This window comes from Oryctolagus cuniculus, chromosome 3 (genome assembly GCF_051225735.1).
Source record: "Oryctolagus cuniculus isolate XC-2025 breed Fujian yellow rabbit chromosome 3, ASM5122573v1, whole genome shotgun sequence".
NCBI classification, from domain to species: domain Eukaryota; kingdom Metazoa; phylum Chordata; class Mammalia; order Lagomorpha; family Leporidae; genus Oryctolagus; species Oryctolagus cuniculus.
The window spans coordinates 1736502-1760809 of NC_142869.1; the positions used below are offsets into that span (position 1 = coordinate 1736502).

General features: G+C 65.6%; 1 protein-coding gene across 10 annotated transcripts in view; it reads left to right on the forward strand.

Annotated features, from left to right (window-relative positions):
* The window catches only part of HDAC4 (histone deacetylase 4), a 228707-nt gene that overhangs the window by 188128 nt on the left and 16271 nt on the right, over positions 1-24308 (forward strand). For 8 of the 10 annotated variants that reach the window (XM_070071474.2, XM_070071465.2, XM_070071469.2 and 5 more), the window contains exons 15-21: positions 2253-2373; positions 9190-9236; positions 13016-13123; positions 14715-14770; positions 17222-17309; positions 21325-21444; positions 22548-22645. In XM_070071474.2, the coding sequence (XP_069927575.1) occupies positions 2253-2373; positions 9190-9236; positions 13016-13123; positions 14715-14770; positions 17222-17309; positions 21325-21444; positions 22548-22645 (638 nt within the window). The remainder of the gene's footprint in view (positions 1-2252; positions 2374-9189; positions 9237-13015; positions 13124-14714; positions 14771-17221; positions 17310-21324; positions 21445-22547; positions 22646-24308) is intronic. The other 2 variants (XM_070071470.2, XM_089328804.1) reach the window with 1 other exon arrangement.

Sequence of the window (24308 nt, forward strand, 5' to 3'; positions counted from 1 at the left end):
GCCCAGGGTACTGTCCTGAAGGGCCCTCCAGGGAGCGCGGTGCCTGCTTCCTGGGGTCGGCCATGATGGCCGCGCCACTGGGGGGCAGCATTGCCCAGCAGACGCCGGCTGCGCGGCTGCGAGGCCACGGCGCGCCTTCCCCCGGCTGCCCCGGCGTCCTGGCGTTCCCCACTTTCCGCCTCAGCGTGTCCATTGTCTGCAGCCGGAGGTGTGGAGAAGCTTTCTCAGCCAGAAAAGCAAACCCGGGTGGGGGGGGGTGTGAGAAAGCCAGGACATTGGCAGAGCCCAGAGTGACCCTCCCTGTGGGCAGAGGCGCTGGCCACACAGGCCAGGCAGGAGGGGGGTGAGGGTCGCGAGGTCAGATCTGAGGGAAGGGGGCTGGGGCAGGGGAGTGGCGGGAAAGCTGAGACCAGGCCCCTCCGCGTGCGTCTCTGCCCATGTGCAGTGCGTAGCCAGGCACCGCCTTCTTGTGAGGGAGGGGCTGCCATGAGCTCAGCCCAGGTGGGCACAGCAGCACCTGAAAGGCTGGCCTCACAGGCTGGCCAGGGCCCGGAGCCCTTTTGCCTCCTGAGACGGCCGAGGGGCCACAGGGCCTGGACAGGGGTGGCTGGAGCTGGTGCCTAGGAGAGAAGCCAGCTGGACCATGCCACACGTTTGCCACATTCTTGATCACTTGGGGGCGCCAGTGAGACCTGAGCCCAGGCCCTGGGGCTGGGGCTGCAGGTCAGCACATGCCTTCAGAGTGGACGCCTGGGGGGCGGGCCCCTCGCCACCCGGTGCTCCGCAGAGTGGAGCATGGCTGCCAGGAGGCCGGGAGGGCTGGGACTGGCAGGCGGGTCAGGGGCGTGGGAGAGGCCAGCTCGGGGCTTCCTCCTGCCTCCAGCCCTGGGCCGAGGCCGGGAGGAGCTGCCTGCACTGAGAGGGAGGGAGCAAGGCCGTGGGAGCTCCTGCAGGTGCATAGCCTTGGTCCCCCGTCCGCTGCCTTGTCTGTCTCTTACGTCTCTGTAAGGTTTGGGCTCTTCCTAGCTCATCTGCTCCAACTTCCGCTGTAGTGTGCAGATTCTTCCTTGGTCTAACCCAGAACCTCTTGCTGCAGTGCAGACTTCCCCAGGGGCTGGCCTGCAAGTGGAGGGGCCCGTGTGCTGGCTGCCCAGCTGCTGTGCTTTCTCTGTGGTCCACACAGCGTGACCTGGCTTCCCAGCACCATGTGGCCTCACTCCCAGGAGGCCTCGGGCAGTGGCACTGCCCAGAGAGCCTGGGTGGAGACAGAACCGGGCACCAGCGCCGTGGGTCATTGAGCAGCACTGTCCCTGCAGCTGCCCGGCGCCCCGCCTGCGTGCCCCCCACCCCCGAGCGCAGAGCTGGAGGAGGCCGGAGGCAGAGTCCAGGCTGAGCCTCGCCTGAACGAGGGGCTGACCTGATGGCACTGACATTCACGAAGAAAAGGGCGCCCTGCTCAGGAAGCTGCCCGTGCCGGTCACCCCTTCCCCCACACCTGTGTGGACAAGAGCCCAGAGCTCAGGAGGGCCTGGAGGAGACCTGGGAGCAGGTGGCCTGGGCTCCAGCTCCAGCATGGCCGGCCCCGAATCTCCTGCAGGGCGGGGACTCTGAGGCCTGCAGGAGTCTGTGGGAGGGCTCTTCCCGCCTGGCCTCACCCCCCCCCCCCCCGGAGCCGAGTCCCCGTAAAGCACCTGCCCTGTCCAGTGTCCCGGCCCGCTGTGTTGTGGAGGCGGAGCCTGTAGCTCAGCCAGAGGTCAGTCACTTGCCCCTAAGTTTCTGGGGAGGTCTGCCAGTAGCCTCGGCTGGAGGGATTTCCCGACCACCGGCAAACGCTGGGGAGCCGGAAGCAGGTGAGGTGGGGTGGTGGGCGCTGAGGGTCCCCGGAGCGCGAGCTCGGGGAGCTGCTCACCACCGTGTTGAGACCAGACCCGGGTGGGGCGGGGAGAGCAGAGTGAGCGCTCGTGGCCAGCCGCGCGCCGCTCGGGTGTCGGTGAGGGCACTGTGCCTGGAGGCTGGAGCGCCCTCGCCGGGGCTTTTCCGGCTGCTCGGAAGGCCAAGCCCTCTGACGTTTCTGAGACACCGTGTTGAGTCGTATCTGCTTTCGTCTTGCAATGACCCAGTGGCTTTGCTTGTCGGTGTGCTGAAGCCAGTCCCACGGCGGCGGGGGGCTCGGCGGGTCCTCGTCTGCTCCAGTGCTGAGCAGGGCATGGCCGCCGGAGCTGTGAGCGCCCTCTCGCCCTGTGTCCCCGCAGTGCATCCGCGGACGGAAGGCCACACTGGAGGAGCTGCAGACGGTGCACTCGGAGAGCCACACACTCCTCTACGGCACAAACCCCCTCAACAGGCAGAAACTGGACAGTAAGAAACTTCTAGGTATTTGCTCTGCGCCCTTCCCTCCCCGACAGGGTTGTGGCATCCCCAGGCTGCTCCAGGCCTCTCCCTCGGGGCTTGGGGGGCTGCAGGGCCACCCACGGGGGTCCCAAGGCTCGGGGTCTGGGAGAGAAATGCTCAGCCTCACCGCACGGGAGCTGCTGTGTCCAGTGACGGTGTCTTGCCGCAGGCGTGCGTGGGGAGGAAATGGACTGAGAGCCACTGGTTTACCAGAATCCTGAATGGCGGAGTGTAGACTATGGAGGCTGTGCCCAGAGCGGCTCACGGGGATGACCAAGAGGAGGCCCGGAGAGGGAGCATCACAGGTCTGGCGCCGTGAGCACCGGCTTCCGGGCCAAAGGCCGCCTGCTTCCAGCCTCTGGCAGGCTGGGGAGAGTTGACATCATGAAAATAACTTTTTTTATATAAGATTTGTTTACTTATTTATTTGAAAGGCGGAACAACAGAGAGGGAGACACAGGCAGAGAGTGAGCCATCTTCCATCCACTGGTTCGCTTCCCTGATGGCTGCACTAGCCAGGGCTGGGCCAGGCCACAGCCAGGAACCAGGAACTCCATCCGGGTCTCCCACATGGGCGGCAGGGCCCAAGCACTTGAGCCGTCTCCACTGCCTTCCCAGGAGCAGCCAGGACTTGAACCAGCACTCCAGCCAGCATGGATACAATGTTCTCAGAGGCTCTCCTGCCTCGCCGCAGGGGTCTTGCACAGAGGTGGGGGCCTCGCCCGCTCCCTGGGCGCAGACCACAGACCTGGGGCCTGCAGATGGGTGTGAGGACTCCCTGCTTTTCCCTCCCTGGCCGTCAGCCGCCCCCCATCAGTTTCTGTCCCCGAGTTCCCTCCCTTTGTCCCCTCGGGGAGAAGCCAGCAGCCACTCTTCCCTGCACAAGCCGCAGGAGGCCCGAGAGGAGCTGCCGGCGCCACGGACGTCGTCCCAGGGCCAGGGGAGCACAGCCGTGCGGGGGCCTGGGACCCTGCACACCCGCCCTGACAGGCTCCTCCATCCGTGCGTTCACTGGTTGTCCTCATTCAGAGCCCGCTTTTATTTTTAAAGATTTGTCTGTATTTTGAAAGTTAGAGTTAGAGAGAGAAAGGGAGAGACAGAGAGAGATCCTCCGTCCACAGGTTCACACCAGGATGGCTGCAGCAGCCAGTGCTGAGCCAGGCCGATGCCAAGAACCAGGGGCCTCATCCGGGTGTCCCACACGGTGGCAGGGACCCAAGTCCTTGGGCCTCCTCTGCTGCTTTTCCCAGGCCGCTAGCAGGCAGCTGGATCAGAAGTGGAGCAGCCGAGACTCAAACCGGCGTCTCAGGCAACGACCTTACACACTGTCACAACCCCAGCCCAGGCACAAGGCTTTCTGAAGGCAAAAACACTCAAGTTCGGGAAAAACAGGGAAGAAATCGGCAGTGACAGGTTGAGGAAAGTGGGCCCTGGAGCCAGTGCCAGGCCGGTTGCCACCTTGGCGACCTCCCACAGTTCCCACAGTGCCAGGGGCTCTCAGCTGCTGGGGGGCAGAGTTAGGGCTGACCGACGGACTCTAGGCACCATGACAGCACCTGAGCTCCATGGTCTTGACAGCTGCTTCTCCATAAAGGGCAGGGCAGGGGTCCCTGGGCTGGAGACCTCTGGGCCAGACCAGGGCATGAGCACCAAGCCTGCCTCCCCTCGCTCGCGCCTTCCCCACACTGGGCTCCCAGCTCCCTGGCCCTGCTCTCCAGGACATGCAGCCCCGGCACCCAGCGCCCCAGCTGGCTGTTGGGACTGAGCAGTAGATGGCAGGAGGCGTCTGTCCTGACGCAGCGCTTCCTAGGAGGCAGAGATGGGCGCGGGGCAGAGAAACCCAAGCTGTCCGCCGTGGCCTGAGAGAACACGGCCGGGTGTGAGGGGAAGGGAGAGGTCCCACACAGTCAGAGAGGACCCGGCTGAGAGACGGCTGCGGGGAGAAGACGCATGGGCTTGAGAGATGGCACGGCTGGAGGACCGATGCAAGCAGAGAAAAATTGGAGGTGCCCCCTCCTGTCAGGACCCACACAGCAGGAGGCCAGAACCAAGGAGGTGCCAGGGTGCGGGGACCCACAGCAGGGTCCCAAAAGGAAGGGTGGACAGGTGGGGGACAGAGTCAAGATGCCCCCCGTTCCAGAGAGACCCAGGGCAGGTGGCTCACAGGGTGGGGTGCAGGGCCTCAGGGCATCACCTTGGGATCGTTCTGTCTGGAGCAGGGGCAGCAGGTGCATCCCAGAGGCTGACCCCACAGAGTGGCCCAGGAGATGGCCACGTCCCCCAGGCTGGCCCGCAGCTGTGTGCCTGGGAGCTGCGTCCTGTCTGCCACAGCCAGGTGACCGCGCGTGTCCTAAATTCTGGGCTCTTGCTTATCCACACCATGCAGCCCTCACCCCCAGTCTGGCCCCACAGCCTGCATCTCACCTGCCTGAGTCCCTCAGCTGGGCCCACTGGGGGTGCTGGCCACAGGGGGAACCTGACCTGCAGCTGTTGCAAGATCGCTGACCCCCAGGAAGCACGTGGGGGACACCCTCCAGGCAGCCTTGTGGGGCTGTCACCACACAGGCATTCGCGTCCTGTGCTTGTGGGGCCAGGTTTGTTCTTGCTGCTTGCCTGGCCGCCGCCCCCATGGAGCAGCAGACAGGGTCCCGGCCGCTGGAGGGAGCTGCTGTATCGCTGTCCTTGGCCGCAGCACATGGCGGATAGGCCGTGTGCATCCTGGTGTGCGCTTTCCATGCAGGCTCCCTGCCCCGTGTGCTCAGAGCCAGGCGCTCAGGGAGAGGCAGACCAGGGACACCCGGGACAGGCTCAGGCCGAGAAGCCGCAGCAGTGGCTCCAATGAAGGGCTGCAGGCTCCTGGAGGGCAGGAGCTCATGGGAGGCCCGAGGGGGAGCCGATGTGGGGGAGCTGAGACCCAAGCAGGCGGCTGGAGGACCAGAGAGCAGACGGGACGTGCCGGCAGGACGAGGCTTAAAGGACAAGGACAGCGTGGGCAGTGGGGAACGCAGGCTGCCAGAGCCCAGGCGCTGAGTGGGCACAGCTGTAGCTGCAAAGGCACCCGGCCAGGGACGCACCCTCGGCTTCTGCAGCTTCCCCCTGGGGCCCAGCCATGCGCCTAGGCCAGCACGGCTGCCTGTTTGTGCCCCGAAGGGGATGAGCCTTCATGGTGAAGTCGCCCGTGCCTCCTCAGCCAGACTTCCACAGCGGCTGGGGAGCGCCGGGCAGCCCCACGTCGGAGAGAAGGCAGCTCCCAGGCCCCCTCTGCTGACCGTTCGGTGCCGTGTGTGGAGCAGCAGACGTGGGCCCAGCCCTGCACGCTGGTCGACTTTAGAGGCCGCTGTTGACCACGCGCCCCAGGGCCCTCCGCAGTCCGTCTTGGTGCTGTGGCGCTCAGCCTGGCAGGGCGTGGATTCCGCGTCAGGCTGAGATGGTGTGAGTTCACTAGACGGTGTGAGAATTCTCTAGGCTTGCAAGCCGGGTTCATACCAGGCTGAAGGTTGCCAGAAATGGGAGGCAGCAGTGGGACAGGTGGTGTCCGTGGGAGCCACGAAGGTGGGCGTGCTGCGTGGTCACCAGTGGGTGCTGCGTGGGCCTTGGCTCTCAGCCGTGGCTAGCGTCCTCCCCTCGAAGACCCCTCTTCATTTCCACGTCTTTGTTCAGTTGTTGGCCCCACGTCCTCATGGCCCACTGCTGTCCCTCAGAGGCGACCATTTTAGGGTTTTAGTGTTCCTTTGGTAGCCGGATGTCTTGCGGCACAGCATACTGGGAGGGGTTGGGTTTGGGGGGGGGGAGTATAGGAGGCTGGTGTGGTGTGGCTGTGAGTGGGGGTATGTGTGTGATGCATGTGGTATGGGAAGGGGTGGGGGGTGGGGGTATGTGGTGTGTGTGTGGCGTAGGAGCAGATGGGGCGCATGTGGGGGTGGGGTGCAGGGGCTGTGTGGCATGGAAGTATGGGGGTGGGGTGGGGTGTGTGTGATGCTTGTGTGGGGGGATGGGATGCATATGGGGATGGGGTGGGGGTGTGGTGTGTGTAGGGACAGCTGTAGGGATGTGATGGGTGCGTGTGTGGTGTGTGTGTGGTGTGTGTGGGGAGATGGGGTGTTGGGGGGTAAGTGGCATGCGTGTAGCATGTGTGTGGAGTGTGTAGGGACGGGCTGTAGGGATGTGATGGGTGTGTGTGTGGTGTGTGTGTGGGGAGATGGGGTGTTGGGGGGTAAGTGGTATGCGTGTAGCATGTGTGTGGAGTGTGTAGGGACGGGCTGTGTGGATGTGATGGGTGTGTGTGTGGTGTGTGTGTGGGGAGATGGGGTGTTGGGGGGTAAGTGGCATGCGTGTAGCATGTGTGTGGAGTGTGTAGGGACGGGCTGTGTGGATGTGATGGGTGCGTGTGTGGTGTGTGTGGGGAGATGGGGTGTTGGGGGGTAAGTGGTATGTGTGTAGCATGTGTGTGGAGTGTGTAGGGACGGGCTGTAGGGATGTGATGGGTGCGTGTGTGGTGTGTGTGTGCGGAGGGGTGTCCACTCCACCTCCTCACCACCTGAAATGCATTTTCAAATTCTTAACTGTCCCACTAACCAAGGCACTTCGTCCGCTGTCTGATTTTGCAGACACGGTAATGGGCGGTGATTATCCCAGATTTCGTTGGCATCACCCTAATTAGGTGCTTAAACACTTCTGTGTGATTTTCCTTCCTCTGTTAATTGAATCTACAAATGTCTAAGCCAAACGCAGAGGCCTTTGTAGCTCCTTAATGATGTGGCGAGATGCGCACCCCAGACTCCTCAGCGGCTCGGGGTCACTGCCTCCCCGCGGGGTGTCGTGGGACCCGCCTTCCAGCGGCGCTGGCGCTGCGTGAGGGAGCCCGGCCTGGATCTGCGGGAGCACTCCACTCATCGGGGCCGCCCCTCCCTGCAGGAGAGCGATCCAGTGTCCTCCCCACCGCCACTGCCAGCCATCTGTGGGTTCACAGGAGCTTGAGACCCGGGCCAGGCAGGGAGCAGACGCGGCCGGCACACGCCTTCCCCCACAGCACGGCGCCCCAGCTCATGTCCCAGCTCACGGGCGTTCCGGCTTCTGCTAATGTGCACCCCAGCAGACAGCAGGTGCAACTGGCCTCTGCCATCCACCGGGAGAACCACGCAGTTCCAGGTGCCTGGCTTCAGCCGGTCTATTCCAGGCCATTGCAGGCATTTGGGGAAACAAATTAGTATAGGCGAGCACCCCCTGAATAAATTTTTTTAATAAGAGCGCAGGCTGCCCTACCTAGCGCGGGCGGAGGCTTGGACACCAAGCAGCTCCCCACACCCCCTCACTGGGAAGCCACACCTTCTGTGTGGCCAGCACCCGTGCCGCAAGCACAGGTGGGAGCTCACCTCCAGACCAGGCTGCTGACCACGCGCCCTGATGGCCAGTGCTTAGCTGTCGCTGACCCGTGCCCCAGGTTCACGTGTGGACCTGCACACCAGTGAGCCTGGGCAGGAGGGTGGCCGGCGGGGTGGGGAGAAGCAGAGGACTCCCAGGGCAGGAGGGTGAGGGCTGAGCACAGCGCAGAGGGCCGGGCCTGGTCTGTGCCTCTGCTCTGCTGCCGCCCTGCCTGCGTGGCCCAGCCTGGGCAGAGATGAGCTGGACAAGCCTGGCCTGGGGAGCACTGGCCGGTGAGCGTGGACACAGCCTTGGTCCCTTTGAAACTTGCTGGCTTGCTGGGGAGTGGGAACACCCACAAGTCCACTTGCTGAAGGGCCCGTGGCCGCAGCTGGCTGGTGCCTCCCGTCAGAGGCTGCCTGTTCTCAGTCCAGAGCCCTCTCTCACCCGCTGCGCCCGACCCTGTGTGACAGCCCTGCCCCTTGGGACGTGGACACGCCATCCCGCAGCTGGGGGGCAGGGGGCGAGCCCCAAGCCTCCAGCCTGTGTGCACCAGGCCTGTCACCAGGGGCCTGGCCGGGACATCGGTGGGCAGAGCCTGACCCGGGCCACTGAGCAAGCCTGCTTCCGCTTCTCTGCGCCAGCTTCTCCGGAGGCTTTCGCCCGTGCTCTGTGCCGAGGAAGTGCTGCCCTCGTACCGGGGTCGCTGGGCCCTGCGGACCCCAAGGCCTGTTTTCTTCCCGTGGCACTAGCAGCTCAGGCTGGGGATGGCAATGGGCACGGGGCTGCCCGGTGGGTCACTGTGCCCTACGCAGCCTGGCCGAGGAGCCTGCCGGGTGAGTGAGCAGGCAGCAGTCCTGAGTCTCCCTGGAGCGTGTGAGGAGCTGCTGGGGGGCCCGGGGCCCCCACCCCCGAGCAGCTCTGGGCAGCATGGAGAAGCCCAGAGCCACGCTGCAGGCTGGGTGCCCTCACGGAGGGGGTGGGAGGGAGTCACCTGTGGTCAGGCAGTGTGAGTCCTCCCGAGGGAGGGGTCCCTGGGCTGGGGGCTGGCAGGTGAACCCCTGAGGTGCCAGGACCAGGTGTTTTGGAAATGGGATTTGGTTTGCTGTAGTCTGTGCACAGTGCGGCCTCCTGCTTCCCAGGGACCCAGTGTCTGCCACAGCCCCCTGCCAAGGAGCTGATGCCTTGGGGGACTGACCCTGGCAGAGCGCCAGGCACCTGCCCACCAGACAGACCCCGTGCAGGGCCCTGCGGGGCTGGGGGAGGCATCACCCTTGAGTCCAGTTTGCTCCTTGGGACGGAGGTGGGGTGGGGCCCTGTGCACTCCACACCCCACAGTGCGCCCCCCAAATGCCAGGGCCCCAGCACACGCAGCTGGGGAGTATCTGCAGAGCCACGCTGGCCTCCTGACCTCTCCTCTCCTCTCCTCCTCCACAGGCTCCCTGACCTCCGTATTTGTCAGGCTCCCCTGTGGTGGTGTTGGGGTAAGTCTTCCTTTCATGAGTGATCACCTCCTGTCTGCCCCCTCCCCCCCCGTGCCGGCCCTCCTGCAGGGCTAATTGCTGCCAGCTGCTCTCCAGCCGCAGGCTCCCCGCGCAGCTTCAAAGACCCCAAGAGCCAGGAGCGTTTCCGTGGCCGGACTTGGGCACCTGGCCCTGGGCAGCTTGTTTGCACACAGGGTGCCGGCTGCTGTGGCACCTGCCTCGTGGGCAGCAGGAGTGTGCTTGGGGACCAGGTGCACATGCGTTGGGTGCTCCTCCTGTGTGCGGGTCCCAGCCCACAGCCACGGCTGAAGCCGATGGTGATGCACGAGGGTCTTTGAGAGCCCGCGGGGGGCAGCAGAGCTGAGCATGTGTTGGTGCAGAAAATGTGGAGATCCCTGCACACAGGAGTCTTCAAAACTTCAAGGAAAATGCATACAGTGAAAAACACGCATTTCAAAAAATGGTTTTGCACCAAAATAAATACACGGGGTACCTGTAGTGGGCGGGGTGGCCAGTGCGCGCTGGTGGCTTTCTGTGTACAGAGGACGCTCCTGGCTACACATGAGACTGCGGCAGGTGTGCAAGTGATGAAGGTCTCCCCAGGCCGTGCGTCCCCTCCACCTGCGCAGGGCAGGTCCAGGCTCACAAGGGGCCCTGCCGTCTCCGGCCCTCTCTGCCCTCTCTGGGCAAGCAGCAGGCTGCCAGCCCATCTGCTGCCCGTCACGGTCACACGGTGCAAGCCGTACCCGACGGTCACTGGGGCGAGGCGGGCTGGCAGACAGCGAGAGGCCTCGCGGCGGAACCTGCCCGGTGTGTGATCACAGAGCGTGGGTGAAGCTGCAGGTCTGGATTCTGTTATGGAAATGAAACAAAACTGTTTACTTCCGGAGTCTTTACAGAAATCACTGCTTTGAAAATTATCCCGTCAGAAGGAGCATAAACGACATCTATTCGTGCCACCACCAAGCCCTCCTAAAGCGGTTTCATTGTGCACTGTGAATAGGCCAGTCTATTCGGGCAGATTTTTGGCCAGACTTGGGGGGGGGGGGGTGCACTGCCCCGCAGCGGCCCCTGTGCAGGGCGGAGTCTGCAGTCTGCAAATGAAGGCTCAGTGCCTGCCCGGCCGCAGCTCCCAGGTGCCAAGTTCAGATCTGACACAGGGCAGGATGTCTGGGCCAGGTGAAAGTGGAAATGTCACCAATGAACTGGGCACAGAGAAGCCCGGGGTGCCGTGGAGGCCGCCAATGGGAAGACAGGCCGCAGGGTCGTGCAGCCCCTGCCCTGGCTGTGGGACGGACTCCTCATGTCCTTCCAGGGCCAGGGACCGGCCTCTCTGGGTATTGGGAGGGACCAGGTGGACCCCAGGAGCACCCAGGTCGGGGATGAGAAGACGGGCACCAACAGCCTGCCCGCTGCCCCTGAAAGCCTCCTTCAGTTAGTGACGAGCCGTGCACGGGTACTGTTAGAGCTCGCCTTCCAGAGCTGCGCTAAATACAGAATTAAGTCATTTCGACCCGATTTTCAAATCCACTCCAAGACTCCCGTTTGACTCGCCTCCCAGTCACTACAGGCGCCAGGTTGTGGCCGTGAGTCTCGTGGTGCCTCGCCCAGCCCACTCTGGGTGCCCCACAGCCCCCTTTGCCAGCAGCGGCCCGCCCCCCGCAGCAGGTGCCTGCTTTGGGTCCTCCTCCACCTCCTCCTGTCCCTGTTTCGCCGCCTCTCTGTAACCCCGGCGGGGAGCTGGTTGTGCCTCCGTCACTGCCAGGCCTGCCCTGGGCCTGACCCCAGCAGCACTGGAGTCGGAGCCAGGCTGCCTGGCCGGAGCCTCTTGCAGGGCACCAGGCTGCCCCGTGGGAGCGGCGCACACCGCAGGCCCTGAGCAGTAAGCATCTTGCTGGCCTGGGAGCCTCGCCGGGCGGGGGTTTGTGCTCCGGGAACATCCGTGCCCCTGTGTCACTGTGGCCCTGCAGACAGAGGCCCCTGGTGGAAAACACACAAAGAAAGACCCTTAACACCACCTGCCCCGCATGTCTATACGTTGTGAAGGGGACCATCAGGGTGCCATCCTCCGGGCCCGGCCCCCAGCAGGCAAAGGGCAGCTGTGTTGAGCGGCTCCTGCGGGGAGGCAGTGCGCAGTGCCCGGAGCAAAGGCATCTAAGGATGGACAGTGCCCTTGTGGATGTAGGGAACCAGTTAGAGACCGGAGGTTCGGTCACAGAAGGGAACAACCCTCTGCTGAGTGCCGGTCCACATAGGCCTTGAGCCCCTTCTGAGCCCCCCTGTTTTGAAGAGGAAGCTTCAATAGTGCCCGTCCCCTGGAGCTCTGCCCTGGCGAGGGGAGGGGCATGGGGGCCTGCGGTGCTCACAGGAGGCGCGTGGCAGAAGGGTCTCTGCTGGTCTGGCCAGCTTGCAGCAGAGTTAAACAAGCCTGCCTCCGCCCAGCCTCACAGAGCCTCCTGCACACCCCAGGGAGGGCGTGGGGCCCCGGGCATCGTCCAAGGCCCAGGCGGCCCTGAGCGTCTTGATGGAGTGGGGCGCCTGTGGGCTGGCGTGCAGAACTGTGCAGGTGTGGCCCAGGGCTATAACCTCCCCACCCCAGGCTCTGTGGGACACTGGTGTTTGCGATCTGGCTTTCAGCATCTGCCGCTGCTGTCCCTGTAGCCGGGGCTTTCTCTGAACTGCCGGTGCACCCGACAAATGGTGAATGAGGCAATGCCCCGTGGGAGCAGCTCAGGGCTCTTCCCTCCCCTGGGCGCAGCTGCTGGCCCCAGGCTCTTAGACTGGGTGACCCCCCCCCCCGGCTACGTTCCCTCCCCTGGGCACAGCTGCTGGCCCCAGGCCCTTACCCTGGGTGACCCCCACCCCGCTACGTTCCCTCCCCTGGGCACAGCTGCTGGCCCCAGGCTCTTAGACTGGGTGACCCCCCACCCCGCTACGTTCCCTCCCCTGGGCACAGCTGCTGGCCCCAGGCCCTTACCCTGGGTGACCCCCCACCCCGCTATGTTCCCTCCCCTGGGCACAGCTGCTGGCCCCAGGCCCTTAGACTGGGTGACCCCCACCCCGCTACGTTCCCTCCCCTGGGCACAGCTGCCGGCCCCAGGCCCTTACCCTGGGTGACCCCCACCCCGCTACGTTCCCTCCCCTGGGCACAGCTGCTGGCCCCAGGCCCTTACCCTGGGTGACCCCCACCCCGCTACGTTCCCTCCCCTGGGCACAGCTGCCGGCCCCAGGCCCTTACCCTGGGTGACCCCCACCCCGCTACGTTCCCTCCCCTGGGCACAGCTGCTGGCCCCAGGCCCTTACCCTGGGTGACCCCCACCCCGCTACGTTCCCTCCCCTGGGCACAGCTGCCGGCCCCAGGCCCTTACCCTGGGTGACCCCCACCCCGCTACGTTCCCTCCCCTGGGCACAGCTGCCGGCCCCAGGCCCTTACCCTGGGTGACCCCCATGACTCCCAGCTACCTTTAGCACAAAGCCAAGTCCTAATGTGAAGAGATCGCCAGTTCCAGTCCCCCCGCAAGGCACCATGCACAGTGCTCCTCACTGCCATCGCAGCAGACGCCCCTGACAGCATTACACTCGGCTCCACATCGGAGCAACTCACAGGGTTAAAAAAGAGAAAAATGAGCCAAATGTGGCCTGAGCCTGTTCCACAGTGACCGCAAACGCGGGACACCAAGGGCTTTGCATCCCGGAGTGGAGCCCACAGCTCTGAGCCCTGCAGGCCTGGCTCTGGGACGGGGCGTGGGCCTCATGGTGGACGGGTCCTGTTTCCACAGGTGGACAGCGACACCATCTGGAACGAGGTGCACTCGGCGGGGGCGGCCCGCTTGGCCGTGGGCTGCGTGGTGGAGCTGGTTTTCAAGGTGGCCACGGGGGAACTGAAGGTCAGTGGGGCGCGGGTGATGGGCTTCTGCCCAGGGTCAAGTCCGGGTGATGGATGCAGGCAGTCCCCGTCCAGCACGGGTCCCCCAGTGGTCACTGGGAGCACCACCATGTGGGTGGGAACGTCCAGGGGCTCAGAGCAGCTCTCGGGCGTCGAGAAGCCTCTGTCCCTGGGGCGTCGTCGAGAAGCTGACAGCATTGCTTCCCGTGAATCGCGGGATCGTGTCGGCTCAGGTGCACGCGGAGACGATTCTCGGTGTTTGTGAGTTTGCACCCCGCTGGGCGCCCACCCGCTGCGACCTATGGGAGTGGGGTGATGGGGACTGGCAGGGGAGAGGGTTTGGAGGCGGCCTGGACCATCAGGCCTGTTACTTGGTGCTGCACGGAGGCTGGATGGCGGCGACGGCCGTGAGGGCCCTGAAGCCCTGGCACCAGCCCGGCCTCTGCCGTGCCCAGGCTCAGCAGCCTGCCCTGCATCCGGCAAAGCCCTTTGGGCCATGGTGGTTTTATAACCCGCGCGCTGGTCGCTCCGCGACAGGGGTGCTTGCCCGTCCAAGTCCCGACACTGTATCCAGAGATGCCCCAAGGGTGTGAAACCACTGCTGTTGCCCCACCTCGTCAGGACGGCCCTAAGAGCCAGACGAGTCGCCCAGGCTTGGGATTCTCACTCTGAAGCTCGGATCTCACCAGGGACACAGCTGCCGCCATGGGACAGGCTGGCCAGGTGTCCCGGTGGTGGCGTGCACGGTCCACCTGTCCTTCCTCTGAGCAGAGTCAGTGTTGGCGAGCTCGCAGGCCAGTGGAGCCGTCATCTCCCTGGAGAGGGTCCTCATGGGCAGGGCTGCACTTGCTCCGTGTCTACGTGGCTGTTAAAGGTCACGTGTGCAAGGCTGAAGGTGACTCGGTGCTCACGGGCACGTGTGGCGGCGCCGGGACAGCGCTGCAGGAAGGGGGGTGGGTGCGTGTTACCGGGAGCCCTGGAGGACGCTGCCGGGCAGTTCTGCCCGTGGGGTTGGTTGAGCGTGGGAGTGCTGTCGGAGCGTGCATCGTGACCACGCCGGCCGCACTCGTCCATTCCTGAGCCTGGCCCCTGGGCGGCACGGTCAGCCGTGGCCCGCAGCCCTCGCGAGGCTGTGGCAGACTTGGCCCCGCAGCAGCCTCAGAGCAGTCTGTGGCTGCCTCTCGCGGCCTGTGGTGTGGGAAGGGGGGCTGTCCGAGGGCAGCAGGGCCCACTCCCCTCCACCCGCACCCAGGTCTCCCAGGGGCTTCCCGGTGGTCCTGCCCGAGGGCAGTGGGGGCCCACGGCACCCCTCCACACGTGTCCTGCCCCTAAACTTTGCCAACAGCGGTTGAGGGAGCCTCTGCCCAGACTCACCTTGAAACTTAGTGACGCGGCTTCCCCGGGAGCTTCTGGTGGCCGACAGACCTCTCGGGGAAGAGGGCCCCAGACCTCCTGGGAAGGCTCCCAGCCAGCGCCTGTTCTGACCCACGTGTGTGGCCGCCGCGGGACAGGGAACCGTCCCTGCACATTTGGGGTCAGCAGGGTGGTCAGCTCCTCCCGTCTGGTCACTCTCCCCCGTCTGTTGTCTCTAGAACGGCTTTGCGGTGGTCCGGCCCCCAGGACACCACGCCGAGGAGAGCACACCCATGTGAGTGGACTCGTGGCCCTGCGGCGGGAACGTGGGAACGTGGGAACCTGGTGCCTGTCCCCGGGTGGCGTCAGTGTGCCCAGCGGGAGGGTGGAGGCAGCACAGGTGCCTCAGCCTGGTGGTCTCACTGCCCAGTTAGCGATGAAGAGACAGGTGGCCTGGGGGGGAGGGGAGACCTCCGGCGGTCAGGACCTCGCCAGACTGGAGGGGCCGGGGGCGGGCGTTTGCCTAGAGGTTACCACACTGGCTGCAACGCCGCGTCCCGCGCTGGGAGCCCGGTGTGCTTCCCAGCTCTGGCTCCTAACCCTAGCCTCACTGGTGATGGCTGGCGTAAGCTGGGTTCCCGCCATCCACATGGAGATCTGGATGGAGTTCCCGGCTCCTGGCTTTAGCCCAGTCCCGGTCAGGCCACGGTGGGCATCTGGGCAGTGAACGAGGGTGGGAGGGAGCACAGCACTGTCTTCCCGTCTCTGTCTTGTGTGTGTGTGTCTGTGTCTGTCTGTGTGTCTGTCTGTCTGGAATAAGTAGCTTCCCTGAAGACAAACCTCTGGGGACAAGCTGCCTACACCAGGGGCTCACGTGGCAGGTTGTGTGTTGGATTCTTGAGGTCAGTCCCGGCCGGCGCCCCGGCTCACTAGGCTATCTTCCACGTAGCGGCGCCGGCACACCAGGTTCTAGTCCTGTCGGGGCGCCAGATTCTGTCCCGGTTGCCCCTCTTCCAGGCCAGCCCTCTGCTGTGGCCCGGGAGTGCAGTGGAGGATGGCCCAAGTGCTTGGGCCCTGCACCTAATGGGAGACCAGGAGAAGCACCTGGTTCCTGCCATCGGATCAGCGCGGTGCGCCGGCTGCAGTGCGCCAGCCGTGGCAGCCATTGGAGAGTGAACCAATGGCAAAAGGAAGACTTTTCTCTGTCTCTCTCTCTTACTATCCACTCTGCCTGTCCAAAAAAAAATTTTTTTTCTAAAAAAAAAAAAAAAAAAAAAAAAAAGAGGTCAGTCCCCTCAGGCCACGCCACGTGTGTCCACGTAGCTTCCCTGTGTCCGTGAGGTACTGATGCCCGTGCCGGCGCCTCTCTGAAGGTCTGCAGTGGGGCCACACTCGTCTCGGCTGGCGGCAAGGTCATCACAGACTCTGGTCCTGCTGTGTGTCCTGGGTGCCATGGCTGCCCAGGTGGTGAATTAGCTGTCCATCAGAGAGCAGCTGGCCCCTGGGACAGAAAGATCCAGGCTGACGAGTGCCATCAGCTCCGGAGACGGCCCCTGGGGGTGTCGGCTGGAGTTACAGGAGGTGGTGTTTGGACTGTGCCCTGGATGGGTAGCAGGTGTCAGACGGGCAGGGCAGGGAAGCAGGTGGGTCCTGGTGAGTGCTCCACCAGGGAGAGGCCAGGGAACGCGGCAGGAACGAAGGGGGGACCTCGGGCTGGCTGTGCCACCCGCGGGAGCTGGGGTGCTGGAGGCAGGAAGTGTGTCAGGACTGAGGGGTGCAGCTTCCTTCTCGTCCGGGAGGGGCAGCGTGGCCCCGGGGGTGAAGCGTGGGCCGGGGTCTCTGGCCGTCCCGAGACGCCGCGGGCTCCCCCAGTCCTGGAACTCGCCCGTGAGCTGAGAAGCAGGGTCCGCCCGTTTGTCCAGGCCTGCTCCCACCTCACCCCACGCTGGGGGTCTTCACGGGAACGCTCGGGGCTCTCGGGCTGGCGTTCGTTGTGTGGGCAGTGAGCACCACGCTCTTAGTTCCAAGCCCCCGCGGGATGGGGGGGGGCTCTCCGGGTGCCATCCGGGCTCCCAGACCCAGACGCCGTGCTTCTCACTACCGTGGGAATTCAGAGGAGAACTGAGACCGGGAAGACTTCCATCCGTGCTAGAATGAGTTTCTTGGCTTAATTCCTGCTCGTTTGAGTGCGATTCTCCGAAGGGCAGCCAGCCGCTGGAGTGAGTCCATGCACTGGTGTGTGTGTTAGGACACAGACAGCGATCGGCTGCAGCCTGCGCACCTGTGTTCTGTGGCCCGGAGCGTCCTCGAGATGTCAGGGAGTGGCGGGCGCAGCAGGTCTCAGAGCGCAGCGTCGCGCCCTCCGCGCAGGAGACTGGCCACGCGTGTGTGTGCATCTGTGCCTGGTGTACCCGTGGTGCGGGTGGATCTGGGCTCTGTGCGTCCGTATACACGTGTGTGGTAGTGGTGTGTGTATCCGTGTGCATTTGTATGTGCATGTGTGCCTATCCGTGTTGTCTCTGTTTCTTCCATCTGATGGCGTGTGTGCGTGTTCACATGTGTGTGGTGTACATGTGGCAGGTGTGTCTGTGTCGGTAGCGTGTGTGGTGCCTCTGTGCGCAGGTTTGTCCGTAGCGTGTGTATGTTGTACATCCATGTATTTTGTGTGACGCATGTGTCTGTGGTGCGTGCCTGAGACAGCTCTCGCGAGCTCTGCCGACACAGGTGCCGCGCGTCTCCTCCGCAGGGGGTTCTGCTACTTCAACTCCGTGGCCGTGGCCGCCAGGCTGCTGCAGCAGAGGCTGAACGTGAGCAAGATCCTCATCGTGGACTGGGTGAGTGCGGCCCCGCGTGGCTGGGAGGAGCCCTGCCCGCCTCACACCCCTCCACCTGGGTGCACAGCCTGCCCCTCCCCCGCACTGGGAGCACAGCCCACGGCCAGAGCCCTGCCCGCCACTCCCCCGCACTGGGAGCACAGCCCGTGACCACAGCCCTGCCCGCCCACTCCCCCGCACTGGGAGCACAGCCCACAACCAGAGCCCTGCCTGCCTCACTCCCCCGCACTGGGAGCACAGCCCACGGCTGGAGACCTGCCCGCCCACTCCCCCGCACTGGGAGCACAGCCCACAGCCAGAGCCCTGCCTGCCTCACTTCCCCGCACTGGGAGCACAGCCCACGGCTGGAGACCTGCCCGCCCACTCCCCCGCACTGGGAGCACAGCCCACAGCCAGAGCCCTGCCTGCCTCACTTCCCCGCACTGGGAGCACAGCCCACGGCTGGAGACCTGCCCGCCCACTCCCCCGCACTGGGAGCACAGCCCACAGCCAGAGCCCTGCCTGCCTCACTCCCCCGCACTGGGAGCACAACCCACGGCTGGAGACCTGCCCGCCCACTCGCACTGGGAGCACAGCCCACAGCCAGAGCCCTGCCTGCCTCACTCCCCCGCACTGGGAGCACAGCCCACGGCCGGAGCCCTGCCCGCCCACTCCCCCGCACTGGGTGCACAGCCCACAGCTGGAGACCTGCCCGCCCACTCCCCCGCACTGGGAGCACAGCCCACGGCCGGAGCCCTGCCCGCCCACTCCCCCGCACTGGGAGCACAGCCCGCCCACTCCCCCGCACTGGGAGCACAGCCCACAGCCGGAGCCCTGCCTGCCTCACTTCCCCGCACTGGGTGCACAGCCCACGGCTGGAGACCTGCCCGCCCACTCGCACTGGGAGCACAGCCCACAGCCAGAGCCCTGCCTGCCTCACTCCCCCGCACTGGGAGCACAGCCCACGGCCGGAGCCCTGCCCGCCCACTCCCCCGCACTGGGTGCACAGCCCACAGCTGGAGACCTGCCCGCCCACTCCCCCGCACTGGGTGCACAGCCCACGGCCGGAGCCCTGCCCGCCCACTCCCCCGCACTGGGAGCACAGCCCGCCCACTCCCCCGCACTGGGAGCACAGCCCACAGCCGGAGCCCTGCCTGCCTCACTTCCCCGCACTGGGTGCACAGCCCACGGCCGGAGCCCTGCCCACCCACTCCCCCGCACTGGGTGCACAGCCCACAGCTGGAGACCTGCCCGCCCACTCCCCCGCACTGGGTGCACAGCCCGCCCACTCCCCCACACTAGGAGCACAGCCCACAGCCGGAGCCCTGCCTGCCTCACTCCCCCGCACTGGGTGCACAGCCCACGGCCGGAGCCCTGCCCACCCACTCCCCCGCACTGGGTGCACAGCCCACAGCTGGAGACCTGCCCGCCCACTCCCCCGCACTGGGTGCACAGCCCGCCCACTCCCCCGCACTAGGAGCACAGCCCACAGCCGGAGCCCTGCCTGCCTCACTCCCCCGCACTGGGTGCACAGCCCACGGCCGGAGCCCTGCCCACCCACTCCCCCGCACTGGGTGCACAGCCCACAGCTGGAGACCTGCCCGCCCACTCCCCCGCACTGGGTGCACAGCCCGCCCACTCCCCCGCACTGGGAGCACAGCCCATGACCACAGCCCTGCCCGCCCACTCCCCCGCACTAGGAGCACAGCCCACAGCCGGAGCCCTGCCTGCCTCACTCCCCTGCACTGGGAGCACAGCCCGCCCACTCCCCCGCACTGGGAGCACAGCCCACAGCCGGAGCCCTGCCTGCCTCACTTCCCCGCACTGGGTGCACAGCCCGCCCACTCCCCCGCACTGGGAGCACAGCCCACGACCAGAGCCCTGCCTGTCCACTCCCCCGCACTGGGAGCACAGCCCGTGACCAGAGCCCTGCCCGCCCACTCCCCCGCACTGGGAGCACAGCCCGTGACCCGAGCCCTGCCCGCCCATTCCCCCGCACTGGGAGCACAGCCTGTGACCAGAGCCCTGCCTGCCTCACTTCCCCGCACTGGGTGCACAGCACATGACCGGCCTCTGGGAGGAGCCCTGCCCGCCCACTCCCCCACACTGGGTGCACAGCCCGCCCACTCCCCTGCACTGGGTGTACAGCCCGCCCACTCCCCCGCACTGGGTGCACAGCCCACGGCCGGAGCCCTGCCCGCCTACTCCCCCGCACTGGGTGCACAGCCCACGACCGGCCTCTGGGAGGAGCCCTGCCCGCCCACTCCCCCGCACTGGGTGCACAGCCCGCCCACTCCCCCGCACTGGGAGCAGAGCCTGTGACCAGAGCCCTGCCCGCCCACTCCCCCGCACTGGGTGCACAGCCCACGGCCAGAGCCCTGCCTGCCTCACACCCCTCTACCTGGGTGCACATCCCGCGGCCAGAGCCCTGCCCACCCACTCCCCCGCACAGGGAGCACAGCCCGTGACCCGAGCCCTGCCTGTCCACTCCCACGCACTGGGTGCACAGCCCGTGACCAGAGCCCTGCCCGCCCACTCCCCCGCACTGGGTGCACAGCCCGTGACCAGAGCCCTGCCTGTCCACTCCCACGCACTGGGTGCACAGCCCACGACCCGAGCCCTGCCTATCCACTCCCCTGCACTGGGAGCACAGCCCACGGCCAGAGCCCTGCTTGCCCACTCCCCCGCACTGGGTGCACAGCCCGCGGCCAGAGCCCTGCCCGCCCACTCCCCCGCACTGGGTGCACAGCCCACAGCCGGAGACCTGCCTGCCTCACTCCCCCGCACTGGGTGCACAGCCCGTGACCAGAGCCCTGCCTGCCTCACTTCCCCGCACTGGGTGCACAGCCCACGACCCGAGCCCTGCCCGCCCACTCCCCCGCACTGGGAGCACAGCCCACAGCCGGAGACCTGCCTGTCCACTCCCCCGCACTGGGAGCACAGCCCACAACCCAAGCCCTGCCTGCCTCACTCCCCCGCACTGGGAGCACAGCCCACAACCAGAGCCCTGCCCGTCCACTCCCCCGCACTGGGTGCACAGCCCGCCCACTCCCCCGCACTGGGAGCACAGCCCATGACCACAGCCCTGCCCGCCCACTCCCCCGCACTAGGAGCACAGCCCACAGCCGGAGCCCTGCCTGCCTCACTCCCCTGCACTGGGAGCACAGCCCGCCCACTCCCCCGCACTGGGAGCACAGCCCACGACCAGAGCCCTGCCTGTCCACTCCCCCGCACTGGGAGCACAGCCCACAGCCGGAGCCCTGCCTGCCTCACTTCCCCGCACTGGGTGCACAGCCCGCCCACTCCCACGCACTGGGTGCACAGCCCGCGACCAGAGCCCTGCCTGTCCACTCCCATGCACTGGGTGCACAGCCCGCGACCAGAGCCCTGCCTGTCCACTCCCATGCACTGGGTGCACAGCCCGTGACCAGAGCCCTGCCTGTCCACTCCCACGCACTGGGTGCACAGCCCGCAACCGACCTCTGGACTATGGAAGCATAACCTGGAAACGTTCTCAAAGACACAGCCTGTAGGCGTCTGCACCATGGTGTCCGTCAGCCCCGCCTGCCGGCCCGCACTTCCCCTGGAAGGCAGAGTTCAGGAGGAGGCTCGGGCCTCTGGCCTGGGTCCCGGCTGCCCCTCCCTGGTGCCCTCTGCTGCTTGGGACACGTGGGGGTTGTGCTTCGGCGATGCGGGTTGTCCTTGTGTGTGGAGGCCTGGATGACACCTGTCACCCACAGCCCTTGGGGTTCCCCATATTGTGCCACCACTTCACACGTGCCTGCACGTGGACAGGCCATGGCAGTGAGCCCCTCCCGACAGAGGCAGAGACACCACAGGCGCCAGACTCGATGAAAGGTGCACGTCCTTGCTGGACGCGGGACTGTGGCTCGGCGCTGAGGCGAGAGCCAGGCCCCAGCAGCCCTGCCAGAGCCACGGCGTCCGCGGGTGGGAGCCGCTGTCCCAGCCTGAGCACACGGAGGTGAGGGCTGCGCCGTGGCCTGGCCCTGCCCTGAGCCGGCTCCCCGCCCCACAGGATGTGCACCACGGGAACGGGACCCAGCAGGCTTTCTACAGCGACCCCAGCGTGCTCTACGTGTCCCTGCACCGCTACGACGATGGCAACTTCTTCCCGGGCAGCGGGGCACCCGACGAGGTGAGCAGGGGGGCGGGCTGTCGCTCCCCCTCTTCGTGGAGGAACGACACAGGACCCTGCGCTGTTCTTTTGTCTGCTCGGCCCTCCCCGGGTTTGCTGCTGGTCCTTCCCGGGTTGGCTACCGTCCCTTCCACCTCCGTGGAAGGGTGGTTCCCCCTGCCACATTCCCCACTTCCGCGGGGGAGCGGCACACCGCCGGCCGGCTCTCTCGGGGGCTGCACAGGTGTTCCCCTTAGATGTTCCCCTTAGATGTTCCTGGTGCATGCCGTCTCTCTCCTCCTTTATAGTCCTCCTCCGCCAATCCCAACTCGGCTGCCCACACGCCGAGTACGCTGCTCTCCTCCAATCAGGAGCAGGTCGTGCTGTTTATTGGTTGAACTGGAGGCAGCTGTGTAGAAGCTGTTTTCTCCTCTCCCAGCGCCATATTGTGGGAGAGCAGATGCATAGAATAAGTCTTAATTCCAGTAACTTAGTCTAGTCCGAGTTGCTCCCCACAGCGGGCCTTGCAGAGGGACGCTGGGCAGCCTGGAGCCCATGCTCCCTTGAGCCGGGGCCGTAACTTGAGGCGGATGCCAGCCTGGACCCCGTCACGAGAACAGGCGAGCCCGTGTTGGAGGCACAGAACCAGAGATGGCTTCTGGTGCCGGGCCGGGAGACCGAGAACCACAGACCAGTAGGCAGTGGTGCCTCCGGCCACGGGGCCCCGACGGCGCTCCTCCTGCCTCGTGAGGGGGCTGCCCGGAGCTGCGGGACGAGCCTGGAACCGCGGGCCCAGCGGGGGATTCCACCCGGGCCTCCCAGAGCCCCCACAGGCGCGTTCTGCCCTGAGAGTGGCCGCAGGCCGCCCAGAGCTGTGACCCTTAGGAGAAGGGACTTCAGGGGCCCCTCGGGGAGCCCAGGGCGAAGGACCGTGCCGCAAGGTGCAGGGTCCGCGAACGCCTGCAGCTTCTGTACACACTGCCATGTTGCTGACCTCAGAGCCCCAGGGTGTGAGCGTGGCCAACGGCCAACAAAGCCCCAGCCTGGCGCCCCCAGCTCCAGGGTCCCCATCTGAGGGTCCCCCTGAGGGTCTGTGACACCAGTCTCTCTCCTTCGGGCCACAGGTGGGCACAGGGCCCGGCGTGGGCTTCAACGTCAACATGGCTTTCACCGGCGGACTGGACCCACCCATGGGGGACACCGAGTACCTGGCGGCCTTCAGGTGAGTCTGTCGCCTGCCCCAGGGGCCATCAGCAGCCCTCCGTGGAGATGTCAGCCCAGCGTTTCTGGAGTGCGGCTCTGCACGAGTCGCTCCGGCCTCGGCCCTTACGCCAGCTCCGCCTGCTGACCTGTGCAGCAGATAGAGGCCCAGGGCCACTCTGGGTCACGACGGGGGCAGGCCAGGCCTCTGCCGTGCCAGGTGTCGCCGCGTGGGAGACTAAGCTTTCGCGATCTCCTGGTTTTCTTCCCCACGCCCTTTGGGAGGCTGTAAAACACGAATGAACCTGGAACCAGAGGCCGCTGTCACCTCCCTGTGCTGTGGTCCCTCTGGACACAGTGCAGGGTCGCTGCTGCAAAGGCAGGTGTGGGTCAGGCCTCCAGTGCGTGTGCTGCGGTCCCTGCGGAACAGCGGCGGCTCAGCCGGGTGGGCTTTCTTGTTCTGGGAGGGGTCTCCGCCTGCTCGCTCCAGCACGCGCAGCAGCTGCAGGTGCCTCCCCCGGCGCTCCCCGGGCCCGAGTTGACGGCACTGTTAGCACAGCTGGGGCCAGGCCCTGCCTCCTTGGTCAGGAAGCCCGTGTCCTTTGCAAGACTTGTTCTCCAACTCCATGGTTTTATCTTGATTGGTGCACAGACCGAGCACACGCGTCTAGGCCGTGTCTGAGGCCTGTGCGTGCATCTCTGGATGCGGGTGCACATGTGTCTGCATGTGCTTCCGCTTCTGGGTGCCTGTCCAGCTGTCTGCGCGTCTGTGCAGGGAGCATGCCTGCATCTGGAGATGCGAGGGCACACACGTGTGCAGGTGCACGTGCTGGTGGGAGGGATGCCTGTGAACGTGGACTCTGCCCCAAGCTCTGGACACCCCGGATGAGACGTGTGGCCTCTCTCAGCTGTAGCCTGCTCATCGAGAAACTGGAGAGGGCGTGGGGGTCTGGCCCCTGCTGGGCAGGTCCCTCGGGCTCTCAGTCTGTGGAAGCAGCAGTCCTGTCTTAGCACCTCAGGGCGGAACCTGTCCTCACAGCAGAGCCGCCTGTGTGGACAGGGCTCAGCCCAGCCGTGGAAGGCCACACCCAGAAGGACTTCACCTCTCCTGGTCTTGAGCGGCTGCACTTTGATGTCTCTTCTTACATCCGGCAAACAACATTTTTGATGATTTCTCTGCCTAATTTAAAGGCACTCTGCTTCCCCAAACACATGCAAGATCTGAAAGTTTTTGTGGGTTTATTTATTTTCGAATTTTTACTTATTTGCTTTATTTGAAAGGCTCAGAGAGATCTCCCGTTCACTGTTCCACTCCCCCAGTGCCTGCAACAGCTGGGACAAGCGCCAGCTGACCCAGGAGCCCAGAAGTCATGCTGGGTGTCCCCGTGGGTGGCAGGGACCCCCACGTGAGCCATCACCTGCTGCTCCCAGGGTGCACATTAGCAGGCCGCTGGATCAGAAGCGGAGCAGGGACCTGAACCCCACGGGCATGGACGCCAGCTGCAGCCCCAGCACCCGCTCTCTCGGGAAGTCTTCTGACGTGACCTCCGAGCCCGTGACACGTGTGCCGCTCTGTCACACATCCGCTGCCAGTGTCACTGTGTCGTCTCCCGGCCGAGAACGCGGCTCCCGGGGCTCCCTGGAAGACGGTGCCTGCGAGGTGCCGGCGCTCCCAGGGCCAGCTT